This window comes from Mustelus asterias, chromosome 13 (assembly GCF_964213995.1).
Source record: "Mustelus asterias chromosome 13, sMusAst1.hap1.1, whole genome shotgun sequence".
NCBI classification, from domain to species: domain Eukaryota; kingdom Metazoa; phylum Chordata; class Chondrichthyes; order Carcharhiniformes; family Triakidae; genus Mustelus; species Mustelus asterias.
This window is the reverse complement of record NC_135813.1, coordinates 108574044-108593357: the sequence shown is the minus strand read 5'-3', so window position 1 is coordinate 108593357 and position 19314 is coordinate 108574044. Positions and strand designations below refer to the sequence as shown.

The 19314-nt window shown below is 43.2% G+C and overlaps 1 protein-coding gene across 2 annotated transcripts in view; it reads right to left on the bottom strand.

Moving 5' to 3' along the window:
• Nucleotides 1-1571: 1571 nt before the first annotated feature.
• The window catches only part of mlxip (MLX interacting protein), a 120059-nt gene continuing 102316 nt past the window's right edge, over nucleotides 1572-19314 (bottom strand). Inside the window, exons 16-18 of one of the 2 annotated variants that reach the window (XM_078227515.1) lie at nucleotides 17395-17524; nucleotides 15672-15829; nucleotides 1572-2069 (exon numbers count right to left, since the gene is read on the bottom strand). In XM_078227515.1, the coding sequence (XP_078083641.1) occupies nucleotides 15708-15829; nucleotides 17395-17524 (252 nt within the window). In that variant the 3' untranslated portion in view covers nucleotides 1572-2069; nucleotides 15672-15707. Of the gene's footprint in view, nucleotides 2070-14417; nucleotides 15830-17394; nucleotides 17525-19314 lie in introns of those variants that run through there. The other variant, XM_078227514.1, reaches the window with a different exon arrangement.

Here is a 19314-nt window from a genome sequence, read left to right as displayed (position 1 = left end):
GTTGATGCTGGCTCAATGGCCTCCTTCTGCACTGTAGGGATTCTATGCTATAACTTCCTTAATAATGGATTCTAGCAATTTCCCTTTCGCAGATGTTAGGCTAACTGACCTATAGTTTGCTATATCTTAGCCATGCCTTCTGTCTCCATACACAAATCCTTTTGGTTCCAGATTGTGTCATTTTCAAAAGCATTCAGGAGACCAAGGCTATGAGACCTTCTAGTTTATTTGGCAAAAATTACTCATTGGATAAACTTCCTAAACCATCCTGAAACTTTAGGTAATTTAAATAATAGAAACTTCCAGAATTATAGTTGCCGGAACATTGAGGATAGTAGTTATATTAAACTTTTCTAAACAATTGGGTTGGGTCACTCTCTGTGTGGAGTTTGCACATTCTCCCCATGTCTGCGTGGGTTTTCTCCAGGAGATCCGGTTTCCTCCCACAGTCCAAAGATGTGCGGGTTAGATCGATTGGCCATGCTAAAAAATTGCCCCTTCGTGTCCTGAGATGCATTGGTTAGAGGGATTAGCAGGTAAATATGTAGGGATATGGGGGTAGGGCCTGGGTGGGATTGTGGTCGGTGCAGACCCGATGGGCCCAGCAGCCTCTTTCTGCACTGTAGGGTGCTATGATTCTATGAATTCCCAGAGAATATCCTTCAAACATTTCACAGATCTATTTAAATTCAGCACTGACACTGCAAATCTGCCCTCCTTTGTGTAAGGTGGGACCAAAGTGTAAGGCTGGTGTCACATGCAAGGTCAGACTGAGTTGGGGCAATAGTTTCCTTTGGTCAAAAAGAACCAAACCAGTTAACGATAGTCTAGCAATTTGCACTTATTAGTAACAATATTCAAATTGATAGTGTGGTGATATTTGAATTCACAATTGGTGGTTGCTACTCCACCAACTTACTCCTGTGCCGAAACGCAATCAATGGCAATACTTGACAGCTATTTAGATCAGGGCAAGCTCTGCAAATCTGTGCAATTTGACTTGCCTTAAATGTTGGCTTAGTCAAGGCATTCTCCAAACTGATTCGAGCTCGACTCAGGATATTATGTTAATTTACCTTTGCATTTAAAGTATATGAACCACCCACATCTGCAGACACATTACAAATTAAATAAATGTTCAAAATACTGAAATTACAGAAGTAAAAAAAAATTAGTGCATTTTGCTGAAAAAAAGGGATATGTCAAAGCTTTTCTGTCTTGCACTTATCAGGACACTTTGCAAGATTAGCACTGCTGCCTCACAGTGCCAGGGACACGGGTTTGATTCCTGGCTTGGGTCACTGTCTGTGTGGAGTCTGCACGTTCTCCCAGCGTCTGCATCGGTTTCCTCCGGGTGTTCCGGTTTCCTCCCACAGTCTGAAAGATGTGCTGCTTAAGTGCATTGGCCATGCTAAATTCTCCCTCAGTGTACCCGAACAGGCGCCGGAGTGTGGCGACTAGGGGATTTTCACAGTAACTTCATTGCAGTATTAATGCAAGCCTACTTGTGACACTAATAAATAAACTTACACTTAAGAATACCAACTTAGGAGGAAAACAACAATTTATACGACATGAAAAGAGTGTGCTTCATCATATTTTATTTTAAAAAGTTCAATGTCACATAGACAGTTGCAGTTGCAGTTGAGAGCTGCAGTTTGAAGGATTCAACATGCACTCCCATCCATCATGTCAAATTTCTTCCCCAAAGTTTCAGGGCAATAATTAATCATATCTGACAGAACCAAAGATCATATTCAATTTTTTGTCTCAGTGTGGTAGAAGATCATAGGATATTCAAAATGCTACGTACTTAAAAGTACATGTGTAGAGAAATATACATTAAGATTCATACCAGTATTTTTTTTAAAAAGCACATTCTCCATTTGGATTTTACACTGTATTATGAGTCCCCCACAGTCTGTAAACTTTGTTTTTTCCTTTGGCTTTTCAACTAGAGAATATAATCCCCAGGACCAATATCCACCGCGATCTACCTACTGCAGTCAGTCTAAATTCCTCTCCCAACCCAAGTTCTCTGCCATTCAACCAGAAATGCCTTGTAGTTCCTGGAAAATAGAGAAAAAACAAAATGCAACTCATTTGTCAAATAATTGATTGCTTTAGTGCTTTCTCTCTTCGGGGTGAAAAATGGCACAAAAGCCATCAACGCCCAGTACAGTACCCAGAGAAGCAAAAACTTCCAAATACTTTAAAACACCACACCCGAACAAACATTTTGAATATAAATTAGTGAAAGTCACAACAGTGTTGATGTGAACACATGAATATAGATTTGTGCGTGTACTTATTAAAAGGATAGAGTGGCCATGCACTGCTTCGATAATAAGAGTACAAATAGGATGATGGAGCAGAAAGGATCTAGGGGTACAGTTTCACAAATCACTAAAAGTTGCAAACAGGATCATGAAATCATTAAAAAATAGAACATTGGGGAGGGGTAGTGTTTTGTTCTTCTTCCACTGAATCTCCGATGGATTGCACTTGGAATACAGTGCACAGTTCTGGTCTTCGCTGATATGAATATTGTAGAGGCACCAGAGAGAGTGAAAGAAAAATTGACAAGGAGATACAGAAAGGCAGGAATTTACCTATCAGGAAAGGTGTGCGCCTCTTTCTTCTGGAAGAGAACAGGCTGAGGAGTGACCATAGAGATTATTCCGCCTGTGGGAGTAATTAAAACTGGAACTCATAAATATGGGATGTTAATTCATTCTGAAGCCAGATGGTGATGTAGAAACAACATTGCACATGTCTGTCTCCTCTCTAACCAACACCCAACGTCCCAGATGTCTCATTTCTTATGCTCAAAGTGCTTAAGCAATCAATGCCCTTCAGCTGTGAACCCTTAACTTTAACATACCATTAAACTCTTTAAATTAAAATTTTGTAACCACAATGTTGCAAAACAAATTGAGAAAAGAGAAAGGAAAAATGATCAGCCTTATTTAGTACATCATATCACAAGATGACATTTGCAATGACCCAGGATGCCTGAGTGAAAAGGAACATAGTTTATTACAAAATGCAAAGTGAAAACACTACCGTGGTGGACACACATTTCTTTTGGCAAATCAAATAAACTAAATCAAATAAACTGAGGGACAAATCCAAAAAGGACGGAACCGCCCAAAGCAGAAACTTAAAACATTAAATCAAAATACTAGTCCCTGTCTGGGACTACAGTTCAGCAGGCCCAGTCCTGAGCCTGCATTATTAGAGGTTCAGGCAATGAGTTCCAACTGGGCAGTCACTGCCTGTTACCAAGGGAATTCGTGCTCAATGAGTGCCACAGGGAGATCAGTGATTTCCCATGGGTCTCGTGGGGGTTATCACCCACCCCCCCCCCCCCCCCCCCCCCCGAGTCCGAGGGTTCCCCCTCGCTCTCTGTCACTTTGCCCGTGGCCTCATCTCCATCGTCTGTAAGGTCTGGTTGGGGAGTGTGTAAAAGATAGGTGATCACTTCTTCCACGCAGAGCGTTGGAGAGACTGCGGCCTTGTCATTGTGGCAACCTCTGACTGGGTGTCCGCCGTCTGTCTCCATGTCCGAGCCAGCATCTTCAAGGTCCAGATTACTGACTCTTGAGTTCTGAGGGTGGAGATTCCCGTCCACAGTGTGAAGGAGACCAACAGTGGCACATCTGTAGAAACAGTTGCCTCTGCGGAGGGTCTCATGCAACCGAGGTGATCTGTATGCTCTTTAAGGTGTTCTCCCTGGTTTTTACCTTATAAAACACTGGTCCTGTTTTCTCAAGAATACCTCCAGGAATCCATGGAGAGTGTAGTTGAAGTCCCTCATGTGGCCTATATCTCCCAGTTTGAAGTCTCTATCCAGAATCTGCTCTCTAACCGTCATGGCTCCTTTTCGGGGTTTCTTGTTTTAACACAATGTTGCCGGCCAAATTTGGGAACATCAGGCTAAGCCTAATCTGAATCTGTCAGCCCATCAACAGCTCCAGTAGAGCTATTCCCATTGTCATATGCGGAATAGAAACACAGAAACATAGAAAAACTACAGCACAAAACAGGGACTTCGGCCCCACAAGTTGTGCCGAACATATCCCTACCTTTTAGGCCTACCTATAGACCTCCATCCTATTAAGTCCCATGTACTCATCCAAGAGTCTCTTAAAAGACCCTATTGAGTTCGCCTCTACCAGTACTGACGGCAGCCGATTCCACTCGCCCACCACCCTCTGTGTGAAAAACGTACCCCTAACATCTCCCCTGTACCTACCCCCCCAGCACCTTAAATCTGTGTCCTCTCGGAGCAGACATTTCCACCCTGGGAAAAAGCCTCTGAGAGTCCACCCGATCTCTGCCTCTCAAAATCTTATATACCTCTATTAGGTCTCCTCTCATCCTACGTCTCTCCAAGGAGAAAAGACCGAGCTCCCTCAGCCTATCCTCATAAGGCATGCCACTCAATCCAGGCAACATCCTTGTAAATCTCCTCTGCACCCTTTCAATCTTTTCCACATCCTTCCTGTAATGAGGCGACCAGAACTGAGCACAGTACTCCAAGTGAGGTCTGACAAGGGTCTTATATAGCTGCATCATTATCCCCGGACTCCTAAACTCAATCCCTCGATTGATAAAGGCCAGCACACCATACGCCTTCTTAACCACCTCCTCCACCTGCGGGGCCGATTTTAGAGTCCTATGGACCCGGACCCCAAGGTCCTTCTGATCCTCTACAGTACTAAGAGTCTTTCCCTTTATATTGTACTCCTTCATCCCATTTGACCTGCCAAAATGGACCACGACGCATTTATCAGGGTTGATGTCCATCTGCCACTTCTCCGCCCAGTCTTGCATCCTATCTATGTCCCTCTGTAACTTCTGACATCCCTCCAGACTATCCACAACACCACCAACCTTCGTGTCGTCGGCAAACTTACCAACCCATCCCTCCACTTCCTCATCCAGGTCATTTATGAAAATGACAAACAGCAAGGGTCCCAGACCAGATCCCTCGGGCACACCACTGGTGACCGACCACGATTTAGAAAAAGACCCATCTATACACACTCTCTGCTTCCTTTGGGCAAGCCAGTTCTGGATCCACAGGGCAGCAGCACCTTGGATCCCATGCCCTCTCACTTTTTCTAGAAGCCTTGCATGGGGGACCTTATCAAACGCCTTGCTAAAATCCATATAAACCACATCTACCGCTTTCCCTTCGTCAATGTGTTTAGTCACATTTTCGAAGAACTCCACCAGGCTCATAAGGCACGATCTGCCTTTGACAAAACCATGCTGAATATTCTTGAGCGTACTAAACCTCTCTAAATGCTCATAAATCTTGTCCCTCAGGATCTTCTCCATCAGCTTACCAACCACTGAGGTTAGACTCACCGGTCGGTAATTTCCTGGGCTATCCCTATTCCCCTTCTTGAAAATAGGAACCACATCCGCAATCATCCAATCCTCCGGCACCTCCCCCGTCTCCATCGACGACGCAAAGATCATCGCCAGAGGCTCTGCAATCTCTTCCCTCGTCTCCCACAGTAACGTTGGGTACATCCCATCCGGACCTGGCGACTTATCTATCTTGATGCCATTCAAAGATTCCAACACAACCTCTTTGTTAAAGTCCACATACTCAATCTTTTCAGTCCACCGCAAGCCCGCAGTACATCCACCCAGATCCTTCTCCTCTGTGAAAACCGAGGCAAAATACTCATTAAGCACCTCTGCCATTTCTACTGGTTCCGTACAGATTTTCCCACCTTCACCTTTTATAGGCCCTATTCCTTCACGTCTCATCCTTTTACTCTTCACATATTTATAGAATGCCATAGGGTTTTCCTTAATCCTACCTGCCAACGCCTTCTCGTGACCCCTTCTGGCTCTCCTAATTTCCTTCTTTAGTCCCTTCCTACAAGCCGTATACTCATCAAGATCCCTATCTTCGCCAAGCTCTCTGAACCTTTTGTACGCTTTCCTTTTCTTCTCGACTAGTCCCACACAGCTTTCGTGCACCACGGTTCCTTTAACCTACCAACTCCTCCCTGTCTGCTCGGAACGTTGTCCTGTAGAACTCTAGACAGACATTCCTTGAAAAACTGCCAGCTCTCTTCAGTACATTTCCCCGAGAATACCTCCTTCCAATTTACTCCTCTAATTTGCTGCCTTATGTCTTCATATTTCCCCTTACTCCATATAAACGCTTTCCTAGCTTGCCTGATCCTCTCTTTTTCAAATGCAAGCATCAAGGAGATAGAGTTATGATCGCTATCCCCAAGATGCTCTCCCACTGAGAGATCCGACACCTGTCCAGGTTCATTGGTCAGTATCAGATCAAGTACAGCCTCTCCTCTTGTAGGCTTGTCCACATGCTGTGTCAGGAAACCCTCCTGAACACACCTAATGAACTTCTCCCCATCAAATCCCCTTACCCTAGGGATATTCCAATCTATGTTTGGGAAATTAAAGTCTCCCATCACAACAACTCTGCTATTATTGCAACTCTCCAGGATCTGTTTCCCTATCTGCTCCTCCACCTCCCTGTCACTATTGGGTGGCCTATAGAAAACTCCCAGCAAAGTGATCAACCCCTTCCCACTCCGAACTTCCACCCACAGAGACTCTGTAGACAATCCCTCCACAGCATACACTCTACAGCTGTGACACTATCCCTGAACAGTAGTGCCACTCCACCCCCTCTCTTGCCTCCCTCCCTGTCCTTCCCGAAACATCTGAATCCCGGCACCTGTAGTATCCAGTCCTGTCCCTGAGACATCCAAGTCTCCGTAATGGCCACCACATCACACTTCCAGGCATCGATCCACGCTCTGAGCTCATCCTCTTTATTCACTATACTCCTGGCATTAAAGTAAACACATCTCAATCCTTTGGTCTGAGCTCTTCTCTTCTCTATCCCCCGTCCATCCTCCCTCTTTCACCGTCTATAACCCTTCTCTGTTTGCGAGCTAACTTCCTCGCTCCCAGTCACCTCGTCTCGATCCCCTCCCCCCAACCTATCTAGTTTAAACTCTCCCCAGTAGCCTTAACCAACCTTCCCGCCAGGATATTGGTCCTCCTGGGATTCAAGTGCCACCCGTTTTGTGTGTACAGGTCACACCTGCCCCAAAAGAGGTCCCAATGGTCCAGGAACCTGAATCCCTGCCCCCTGCACCAGTCCCTCAGCCACACATTCATCCTCCATCTCACTCCATTCCTGCCCTCACCCTCCCGTGGCACAGGCAGCAATCCCGAGATTACTACCTTTGCTTTCCTCCTTCTCAGCTGTCTCCCTAATTCCCTATACTCTCTTTTCATGACCCCTTCCCCCTTCCTTCCCACATCAGCGGTACCAATATGTACCGCTACCTCTGGCTCCTCTCCCTCCCCCCTCAGGATTTCTGGGAGTCGACCAGCGACACCCTGGACCCCGGCCCCAGGGAGGCAGACCACCATCCGAGACTCCCGCCTGCCTCCGCAAAAACGTCTGTCCGACCCCCTTACTGTCGAGTCCCTGATTAACACTGCCTTCCTCCTCTTTTCCTTAACCCTCTGAGTTACAGGGCCGGACTCCACTCCGGAGACACGGCCACTGCTGCTTCCCCCAGGCGGGCTGTCCCCCCCAGCAGTACTCAGGCAGGAGTACTTGTTGTGTAGGGACACATCCACCGGGGTGCTCTCAATCATCCGAGCTTCACCCTTCCTGGCCGTCACCCACTTGGCCTCCTCCCGTTGCCCTGGTGTGACCACCTGATGATAGCTCTTGTCTATCACCTCCTCATTCTCCCTTAACAGCCTAAGATCCACGAGCTGCAGTTCCAGCTCCTTAACACAGTCCCTCAGGAACCGCAGCTCGACACACCCCTCACAGATGTGGATATCCGGGAAGCCAGGTGGCTCCAGGACCTCCCTATAGTGCTATAGTTAAAAAGGAAACGTGCAAGCTTTGTTTCTAGAGAACCTGTGGTGTGTTTTTTCTTAGGCCGTTTGGAAGAACTAACAAGACAGAGTTTAATGCTAATGAATAGCAGGACAACAGAAAGCTCAAAGGAACAGATGGATCTTGAGGTACTTATTCACAGATCCCTGAAGGCGGCAGAGCATGTGTTTAGGGTAGTTAAGGTGGCAGATGGGACACTTGACTTTATCAGTCATGGCATAGAGTATAAGAACAAGGAGGTAATGTTGCAGTTGTACAGAGCATCGATTAGGCCACAGCTGGAGCCCTGTGTGCAGTTCTGGTCACCTCACTATAGGATGTGATTGCACTAGAAGGGGCACAGAGGAGGTTCACCAAGATGTTGCCTGGGATGGAACATTTGAGTTATAAGTAGAGACTGGATAGGTTTGGGCTGTTTTCTTTGGATTTTCAACTACTGTATTCGTGATGCCTGGTGCTCGGGTCCAGGATATCTCATCTGGGCTGCAGAGGAACTTGAAGTGGGAGGGTAACAATCCAGTTGTAGTGGTCCACGTAGGTGCCAACGATATAGGCAGAACAGGAACAGGGGTTCTGCAGAGGGAGTATGAAAAGCTAGGAGCCAAATTAAAAAACAGAACCAACAAGCTTGTGTGGCTTTTGCTACCAAATAAACCTGTTGGACTTTAACCTGGTGTTGTTAAACTTCTTACTGTCATTACACAGGACCAGGTCCAAGTGCCGGCTGATTGGAAAACAGCTAATGTGACGCCACCGTTTAAAAAAGGAGGTAGACCAAAGGCAGGTAACTACAGGCCGGTTAGCTTAACGTCCGTAGTTGGGAAATTGCTGGAATCCATCATTAAAGAAGAAATAGCAGGACACCTGGAAAAAAATGGTTCGATCAAGCAGACGCAGCATGGATTCATGAATGGAAAGTCGTGTTTGACGAATTTACTGGATTTTTATGAAGATGTAACGAGTGCGGTTGACAGAGGGGAACCGGTGGATGTGGTGTTTTTGGATTTCCAGAAGGCGTTCGATAAGGTGCCTCACAAAAGGTTGCTACAGAAGATTAGGGTACACGGAGTTGGGGGTAAAGTGTTAGCGTGGATTGAGGATTGGCTATCTAACAGGAAGCAGAGAGTTGGAATAAATGGGTGCTTTTCTGGTTGGCAGTTGGTGACTAGTGGCGTGCCGCAGGGATCGGTGCTGGGGCCTCAACTGTTTACCATATACATAGACGATCTGGAGGAGGGGACCGAGTGTAGGGTAACAACGTTTGCGGATGATACAAAGATGAGTGGGAAAGCGAATTGCATGGAGGATGCGGAAAGTCTGCAGAGAGATTTGGATAGGCTAAGTGAGTGGGCGAGTATCTGGCAGAGTATAACGTTGACAAGTGTGAGGTTATCCACTTTGGAAGGAATAATAGTAAAATGGACTATTATTTAAATGGTGAAAAATTACAACATGCTACTGTGCAGAGGGACCTGGGGGTCCTTGTGCATGAATCGCAAAAACTCAGTTTGCAGGTGCAGCAGGTGATCAAGGCGGCAAATGGAATGTTGGCCTTTATCACGAAGGGGATGGAGTATAAAAGCAGGGAGGTCTTGCTGCAATTGTACAAGGTACTGGTGAGGCCGCAACTGGAGTACTGTGTGCAATTTTGGTCCCCTTATTTGCGGAAGGATGTATTGGCCTTGGAGGGAGTACAGAGAAGGTTCACCAGGTTGATACCGGAGATGAAGGGGTTAGCTTATGAGAAGAGATTGAGTAGATTGGGCCTGTACTCGTTGGAGTTTAGAAGGCTGAGGGGAGATCTTATAGAGACATATAAGATAATGAAGGGGCTAGATAGGGTAGAGGCAGAGAGATTCTTTCCACTTAGAAAGGAAACAAGAACTAGAGGACACAGCCTCAAAATAAGGGGGAGTCAGTTTTGGACAGAGTTGAGGAGGAACTTCTTCTCTCAGAGGGAAGTGAATCTCTGGAATTCTCTGCCCATTGAAGCAGTGGAGGCTACCTTGTTAAATATGTTTAAGTCACAGGTAGATAGATTTCTGATCAATAAGGGAATTAAGGGTTATGGTGAGCGGGCGGGCAAGTGGAACTAAACCACTATCAGATCAGCCATGATCTTATTGAATGGTGGTGCAGGCTCGAGGGGCTAGATGGCCTACTCCTGCTCCTATTTCTTATGTTCTTATGACAGCTTAGAATGGAGAATAGGGAAATGGTGGAGAAACTAAACAATTCCTTTGTGTCTGTCTTCACAGAGGAAGATACAGCAAATCTTCCAGAAATACCAGGGAATCAGGGGACTTGTGAAAACAAGGAGCGGGCGGGTAAGTGGAACTAAACCACTATCATATCAGCCATGATCTTATTGAATGGCGGGGCAGGCTCGAGGGGCTAGATGGCCTACTCCTGCTCCTATTTCTTATATTCTTATGTGATTTCAGACCAAACACGGAATTCACCATAAACAGCATAGTATTCTGTTTTAAAGGCGTCTCTTTGTTCACAGCATCTTATCATAAGTCAGGTTAGAAATTTATTTCTTCTTTGAACTAAACCCTTAAACAGAAATGAATACTTGTTCCTTTAAAGAGTGATCTTCAATTTAAGTAATTTGCTACTAGCTAGTTTATTGAAACGCTCCAGAACACTTAATTTTCTAAATGCTGTCGTCTCATATACTCTACTTCCATGATGAAGAAAGCTTTCAATGATTTTCTATATCCTTAAAGGTCAGTGGCTGCTCAAGTACAAAATTCTGAAAGGAACAGAAAGCAATAGTTTTTCCAGGCCAGAGGGAAGTGTGCAGTGGTGTTGGGGCCACTGCTCTTTCTGATATGCATTAGTGATCTGCACTGGGGTATGGAGGGCCCAAATTTATAGATGACATGAAGCTCAGAAGTGCCGGAAACAGCAAGTATGATAGTAGGATTTCAATAGGATATAGACAGATTGGTGAAATGGGCAGCATGGCAGATGAAACTTAATGCAGCAAAGTATATAATGGTAGGAAGAATGTGAAATAAACTACACAATTTTAAAGTGGGTGCAGGGACAAAGGACATGTCCTGCTACCTTCTAAAACTAGTGTACAAGTTGAAAACACAATTTAAAAAAGGTATATAGGCTCATTGACTTTATATATAGAGTACAGTGACAAAGAATAGAAACAGAAAATGCTGGAAATATTGAGATGGTCAGGCAGCATCTGTGAAAAGAGAAACCAAGTTAAGAACTGAAAAAAGTACAGAGGCAAAGAAAAAAGGGAAGGTCTGTGATAGGGTGGAAGGCAGGAGAGATTAAATGACAATAGGGATGATGGTGCAAGATAAAAGGAAATTGTTAAGTTCAACAATTTCAGATCGTAACCTCTGCCTCCTCTTTGGCAGCTGTTGGTAATGATTCTGCCACATGCATTTGGTATATCCATTGGAGTTGGTTCCGCAGGAGCAGGTCTTTGCTGCTGATAGACGCAGCTTCATGGAGGATGGTAGCCTTGGTCCAGCGGTCCTCCCATTAGATCCTCAGGATTCAACACAAGCACCACTGGTGAAAGCTCTCAAGGAACTTAACATTGATGGACAGTCCAGATTTCGCTACAATAGAGAAGGGTGCTCAACACAGCAGCCTTATAATCCAGGACCCTTGTTGATTTCCAACAGTCCCTGTTGTCAAAGACATGTTGTGGCAGCTCGAAGGAGGAAGATGACTCAGTGCTGGGCTTCCTCATCGATGGCAGTCCCTTGGGAAAGGTGGCTGCCGAGCTATGGGAAGTGCTGCGCATACTCTAGAGCTACCCACAGCCATCACATCCGGATACCCGGAAACCACCTCCCTTGGCAGGTTCTCTTCTCCCAGCTCGCCATTGGCCAAAGTCCTCAGAGTGGTCAAAGGAAAAGGCATAAGGATACGTTCTAGGCCACCTAAAGCACGGAAGTATTAATATCACTGACTGGGAGGAATCATTTGTAGACCGCTTGGCATGGCTGCACCTGATCCATCAAGGTGCAAGCTGCTTCAAGCTCAGCAACTTGATAGCGAGTCAGAACGGTAGCGACAGAGGAAGGAGGGGAAGCCAACCCAGGGCTATGAATTCTACTCCCCCATGCAACAACATTCCCCACTGCAGAAGAACCTCTAGCAGCAGAATTGGCCTCCTCAGTCATCTGAAGACTCACCAGGTTTTCAACAGATGCTGCCTGACCTGAGTATTTCCAGCATTTTGTTTTTATTCTATATTTAGAATATCAACATTATTTTGCTTTCAAATACTGGAATATTATGTCCAATCCTGGGTGCCAAATATTGGAAAGGACATCAAAGTCTAAGAGTCGGTGCAGAGAAAATCTACTAGATTGACATTAGGATGAAAGACTTTGGTTACATAGAGAGATGAGAGATACGAAGGTTGTTCGCTGTTTAAGTTTATTTATTGGTGTCACAAGTAGGCTTACATTAACATTGCAATGAAGTTGTGAAAATTACCTAGTCACTACATTCCGGCGCCCATTCAGGTACACGGAGGGAAATCATAGAAACCCTACAGTACAGAAAGAGGCCATTCGGCCCATCGAGTCTGCACCGACCACAATCCCACCCAGGCCCTATCCCCATATCCCTACACATTTTACCCGCTAATCCCTCTAATCTACGCATCCCAGGACACTAAGGGGCAATTTTAGCATGGCCAATCAACCTAACCCGCACATCTTTGGACTGTGGGAGGAAACCGGAGCACCCGGAGGAAACCCACGCAGACACGAGGAGAATGTGCAAACTCCACACAGATAGTGACCCGAGCCGGGAATCGAACCCAGGTCCCTGGAGCTGTGAAGCAGCAGTGCTAATCACTGTGCTACCGTGCCGCCCCAGAGAATCCGGGAGAATTTAGCATGGCTAATTCACCTAACCAGCATGTCTTTTGGATTGTGGGAGGAAACCGGAGCACCCGGAGGAAACCCATGTAGGCATGGGGAGAACACACAGACTCCACACAGACAGTGACCCAAGCTGGGAATCAAAGCGTGCTCTTCCAATTCAGATTTCTTTCAAACCCTCTTGTTTTAATCGCTCCATCATTGGCAGCCATGTTTTCAGTTGTCCAAGCCTGAAATTCTTACTCTGGAATTTCCTCTTATAATCTCACCATCTCGGTCCTCCCTTTAGACATCTGTTTTAATATTTCCTACGTGGCCAAGTGTCAATTTTGTTTGGTAACACTCCTGGGAAGTGCTGTGGACCATTTTACTACACTAAAGATGCCACATAAATGTGAGTAATTGTTGGTGAACAGACAAGGTTAAGGGAAATTTTCACATGTTCAAAACCATGAAGGTTTTTGATAAGACTAAATAAGGAAAACTTTCTAGTAGCAGAAAGGTTGGTAACCAGGGCACAAACCTAAGGTAATTGGCAAAAGAATCAGTGGCAACACTTTTCACGCTGCAAGTTCTGATGCACTGTTTGAAAGGGTGCTGGAAGCAGATTCAAAAGTAACTTTTAAATGGGAATGGACAAACACTTGAAGGGGAAAAACTGCAGGAAGGAGAAAGCGTCCAAGCATCCAAAGAAGGAGAATGGTCCAATTGCATAGCTCTTTCAGTACCCAGTACAGGCAAAATTGGCCAAATAAAATGAAGCAGTGTAGCAAGCTTAAAAAAATCCCAATTCATGAGTCCAAAGATGTGTGGGTTAGGTTGATTGGCCATGATAAATTGCCCCTTAGTGTCTGGGGGATTAGGAGGGTAAATATGTGGGGTTACGGGGATAGGACCGGGGGGGGGGGGGGGGGGGGGGGGGGCATCAGTACAGGCTCGATGGGCCAAATGGCTTCTATGACCAAATTTAACTCTTACCTCCCCTAAAGACACTAGATAAGATGCTGTCAACTCTTTGGCCCCTTCTCCAAATACCTATACTTCACAAAAGAGCCTAGGACCTTGGTATTACTACCATGGTGACATCAGAACCAAGCAGGAACCTGACAACATTCAAAGATTTCACAGTTAGCACAGTGCATGCCCCTAGCCCACAATTAAAGTCCACTTTACCAAACATACTGGCTGGTATCAGCCATTGTTGCAACATTAAAGACCTTTCTGATCTATAGACTCAGTGCCCCAACAAACGCATTTACCCAATAAGCCATCAGGTGTGCACCAAGAAACTTTTTAAAGCATGAAATCTGTAATGTATACCCTGTCCACTGTAAATTCACGTGGACTTAATCAGATGACCACCAAACTGTAAGGTCAGAAGTAAAAATTGGCTTCTATTTTATTTAATAAAATATAAATGAAGCTCTAATACATCATGGTTCTAAATAGAAAAATGTGTGGATAAGACCAGAACCCTAAAACAATTATGTACATCAATCAAGTTTCAGATTTTGCACAAAATTGCATACAGAATCTAGTTTGAACAGGTGACCATCACTTTGCTTTCCATTGCCCAATCCAATACAACCACAACACAATTAATGTTTCTGCTACATCATTACAAAACATAATTTATTATTCTTCAAAATGATTTTCTTTTCCTTTAGGCAACATTTGAAATTAACTAACAAATGGACTTGGCGTTTTCCTTCCAATGAACACCAGGAAGGCGAATTCATGCACTGATCTGAGACAAATGAGCACCTTTTATAGAGCAAGTAACATATTATCGGTTTAATATTATTCATCCCTGTTCACTGGTGAAACAGAATACAGGCTAAATGCAAAAACACTCATCTTTACATCAGTTAAGTATTTTCTTTGGTTCTTAACATACAGTCTGCACTTTCCTCAAAGTTTACAGGTGGGTAAAATCAAAACGGTCGTATTGAGGCATTAGAGTTTCAAAAATAAGAATTAAAGAAACATTGTCACAAGTATCTAAAAACTTATTTCCCTTGAAGTGCCTTCTTTTAAATACATTACACTTTGATTTTTATAGTAATTTACAAAACATACAGACTGTATAACTGAGGCTTTCATAAGCCACAGACAACAATATTCTATTGCTGTTCATAGGACTTGCAGCTTGCGTGTACCTGAGCTTAACTTTCTTCTAGATCAGAGTAATGCACTGAAAAAGGCTATATTACTTGGGGATAAACCTTCTGATTTTTCTTTCGAAGGATACATCCTTATAAATGCATTATTAAAATTGGTGAAATCAACTTGGGGGGAATTGCAGCTTTTGGGCTTGGAATAACCTAATATTTGTGCTCTAAACTTTGGATGCAATAAAATTTTGGAGCAAATAAAATACCTTGATGAATAATAAATGCACATGCTTAAACAATCTTTACAAATAAAAATGCCAAAAAGGAATTTTCATTCATCAGCAACAACCTTAGCACAATCTATCCTCTTTTCCCTTCCCCTGGGTTAAGTAGTGCACTGTACTGATGCTGTCTAGCACAGCAGGTAAATAGACCAAGTATTACTTGAGAATAAAATGAGCTGTAATAAATCCCACCAGAAATATAGCATGCAAACATTGATATTCACAGGTACCGGTTTCCTGAATTTTGGAACCAATCGTTTGGTGTCAATTATTGGGTCTACCCTTAAAATCAGAAGGCTTATTAAAGGATGAACATTTAAGACCCAGCAGTTCAGTTGAGGTTACCCAATTATCCAGATCACAGCTTTCCATTTTGTTTAAAGTGCAAAAGTCACAGAGAGGAAGAGGGGGGAAAAGCATACTCGTGCTTTTTCACCAGCAGGGTTATCTCCAACCATGAGACTCTTACATTTCACAGGAAATGCCACTGCAACACAAGTTGACGCTATGACTCCCCACAGCTGTTACTGATTCTGTTTACAGCTTGAGTTGCTTGTTCAGGCATCAGTGATGGATCAGTCAAAATGGACGTGGTAGTACTAAGTTTACGAAGTGTGCTCAGTACCACTGAAACAAAACAAAAATAATTATAAGCTTTTTGACTTAACAAGCATGCAACAATCATTCAGTTGGAAAATATTGATTCAGTTTAAGATTTCCTGTTAAAATATCCTTTGCAGCTTGAGAACAGGTTATAAGTTCCTCAAAAACATCAAGAGAGAAAGCAAAAAGAGAAAAACACCTCATTTTCTGACAACCATTCCCCATTAAATGAACTGCCATGTCACTTTGGAGGTGTAAAGCCTACTGGAGCAGATAGCAATTAGTCATTTTCTTATCAACACTAATGGGCGTTTTCACAGAAAAGTACTCTGAATTTAACCAAAACCTTCCATAGAAACTGGTGTTTCATCCTGTTGAAATATTAGCTCTAGATTTGTCATTCTGATTTTCTGACTGATGTGGCTTGTGCGTCAGTATTCCCATTCTAGTCAGATTCCACCAATACTATAAGGGTGCATCAAATAAGACGGCATCTCTCAAGATATTTCTTTTGACTGTATTTCAAAAGTAACTGTCCAAAAAGGTTCTAAATATCTCAAACATTTCCAATACTAATTTCTGGATCAGCCGATAGAAACAGACAATCTGTTACCAGCTTTCTTGATTTTTGTATTTATACAACGTTCCATTGCACTACCCTTGTCAGGAGATCAGTAGACAAAAGCCACAAGAGTCTTGCATCCTTTACTGTTCCTTGGTGAAACCCTTAGTGTTTCCACTGACTGATGTCCTTTGGTCCCACTGCTGTGAATATGTTTTATTATTACTACTACCCTCCTGACACAGCTTCCTTATTCTTTCTGAAGATCTTCTCTCCTTTATCTCTGCTTTTAACTCCATTTTATTACATAGAAACATAGAAAAACTACAGCACAAAATAGGCCCTTTGGCCCCACAAGTTGTGCCGAACATATCCCTACCTTCTAGGCCTACCCATAACCCGCCATCCTATAAAGTCCCATGTACTCATCCAGGAGTCTCTTAAAAGACCCTATTGAGTTTAAAAAGCATTTAGACAGTTACATGGATAAGATGAGTATAGAGGGATATGGGCAAAATACAGGCAATTAGGACTAGCTTAGTGGTAAAAACTGAGCAGCATGGACAAGTTGGGCTGAAGGGCCTGTTTCCATGTTGTAAACCTCCATACCTCTATAACTTCCTAACACCCTGTCACTCTGTGATCCTTGTGAAATCTGAAACCAGGTATTCGCAACAAGACTCAAAGAGCATCCGCCCATTGGAGGCAAAGTCATGAGACCGACCAGTCCAGCAGAAAGAAATCCTCCAACCCTCTGACACATGTGCTCATGTACATAGCTCTTAGGCAGGTAATCACCCCCACTCTGTCTATATGCCTTTATTTTTAGACTTACCAAAATTTTGTTTGTTGATACTCTTTAAATTTAATATGTTTTTATTTTCCATCATTCCTGCTATATTTTTAACAAGAATTTTGTTGTTACTTCCTACAACCTTTTCTGCTCTTCAAGTGTACATCTGCTTTGGTTGTCTGATGAGGAAAAATTAAAACGATCTGAAGTTAAGAGATGGTTTACTTTACTTACTTGGTCGAAGAACAGGTAGAGAACAATGTTGATCCAACCAGGATAACGTTGTCTTGCATAACTCATCTAAACTTGTGGTCGCAACCGTGGCATTGAAGGATTCAAACAAAGGTTTTATAATTATGCTAAACTGATTGCAGAGTCAAGGATCACAAGTTTTTAAATTTCATAGTCACTGAACACATTTAGTCATAAAACAGTGAAAATCATTAATGTCCAAGGTGCAAGAAATTCAATTTACTGAAGTGTTATTCTGAAGGTGCTATGGCCAATCACCAAAGATAGCAAATTAGTAACACTTAAAACAAAGATACTTTTTGGAACTTGGATCACGTTGAGTTTTGTAACAGGTTATGAATATTAATAGCCCTTCGTAAAAAGATTTCATTTTTGTTCAAACATTGAGACTGATAACATCAGGGTCATAATAAGTTCAAAAGAAATAGGAGCAGTAGGTAATTCGGCCCATCGAGCCTGCTCCACCATTATAATTTAGATGGCTGATCTGATTGCATCTTTAAATCCACTCTCCTGCCTGCCCTCCAGAACACACGAAGCTTTCAAAATCTGTTTAATTCAGCCTTGAATATATTCAATGACGCAGCTTCTGCTGGTGTCTGTGGAAGAGAATTCCAAAGGCCAATGAGATTCTGAGAGAAGAAATTCCTCCTCATCTTCATTTTGATTGGGAGACCCATTATTTTTAAGCTAATTTTAGATGCCCTTACAAGGGAAAACATTCCCTGGGAACAGTTGGATAACTCACTGTGCACCCATGAGGAGATTGGCAGCTCAGCACTAGCTTTTCAAAGGACAATTAAGTTTGGGCATCAAACATGGGATATGAGCATTGCTGGCAAAGCCAATGAACAAATAAAAAATCTGTTTTAACACAGAATGTCAATCTTTTCCTTTCAGCTCTCTGCAGACTCAAGAATGGAAAGGCCAAATTCATTCATCCAGGCCCAGCCATGTATCAATCTAGTAAAAATGTGGGCTGTAGCTTCTTACATCCTAGAAAATGGCATTGTAAACTTAAGTTCGTTTTAAAATGTGGCATATTACTAATCTATCATGTGAGATCGACCATAAGCATCTTCAAAATAACACTCGAGTAAAGTGAATTTCTTGCACCACGTACAGTAATGACTAAAAGGTCAAATATATGAATTCAATAATCGAGGACTTCTCACAGTTGCCTATTTTCTGTTTAAACTCATCGAACTATTCAGCAAATGTTCATTGAAGAAAGAAACTGCCACATTGAATGATAAATATCATTGCCAGATGGTTAGTTAAGTACTCAGTAGATGAGAGTATTGGTTAAATATCCATTGGAGTAAATATTAAGTTAAATGTTGAATTTTTTTAAAAATCAGTCCCGCAATGAGTAATGACAAAATACTCTAAATCAGTCAGTGCTTCCATTCCTGATCCCTATTCATGCTCAACTACCCAATTAACATTTCTTAGCTATGCTCACGCAAAGAATGCTCTTTTGGGTGGGCTGGGAAACTATACCCCACTGTTACCACCTTCGGAAGAGAAAGAGTGAAAAATTGAGAAATTAGGAAGAAAAAAAAAGGTTGTATTTATTCATGGTTAGCTGAGTTTTCACTGTGGAGGCAATCACAAATCTGAGCACAAATTGCACCAGTTTTCCAAAATGAAGTTATGATTTAAGCTTCCATGCAAGCTCACTTGAAAAATCACAATCGTATAATCTTTCTGGAGCTGGGACATGGTAATTGCTTATTATTTTCCCTTGCATTAAAAAATGTTCCTTCTTGTATTTAAGAGTGGTCCCCTGGTATATTAATACTATCAGAACTGGGTTATCGCTATTTTTGACTCAGTGTCCAGACCACACATGACCTGTAAGCAACTAGATTTTAAAATACTGAAATGGGCCTCGAAAAT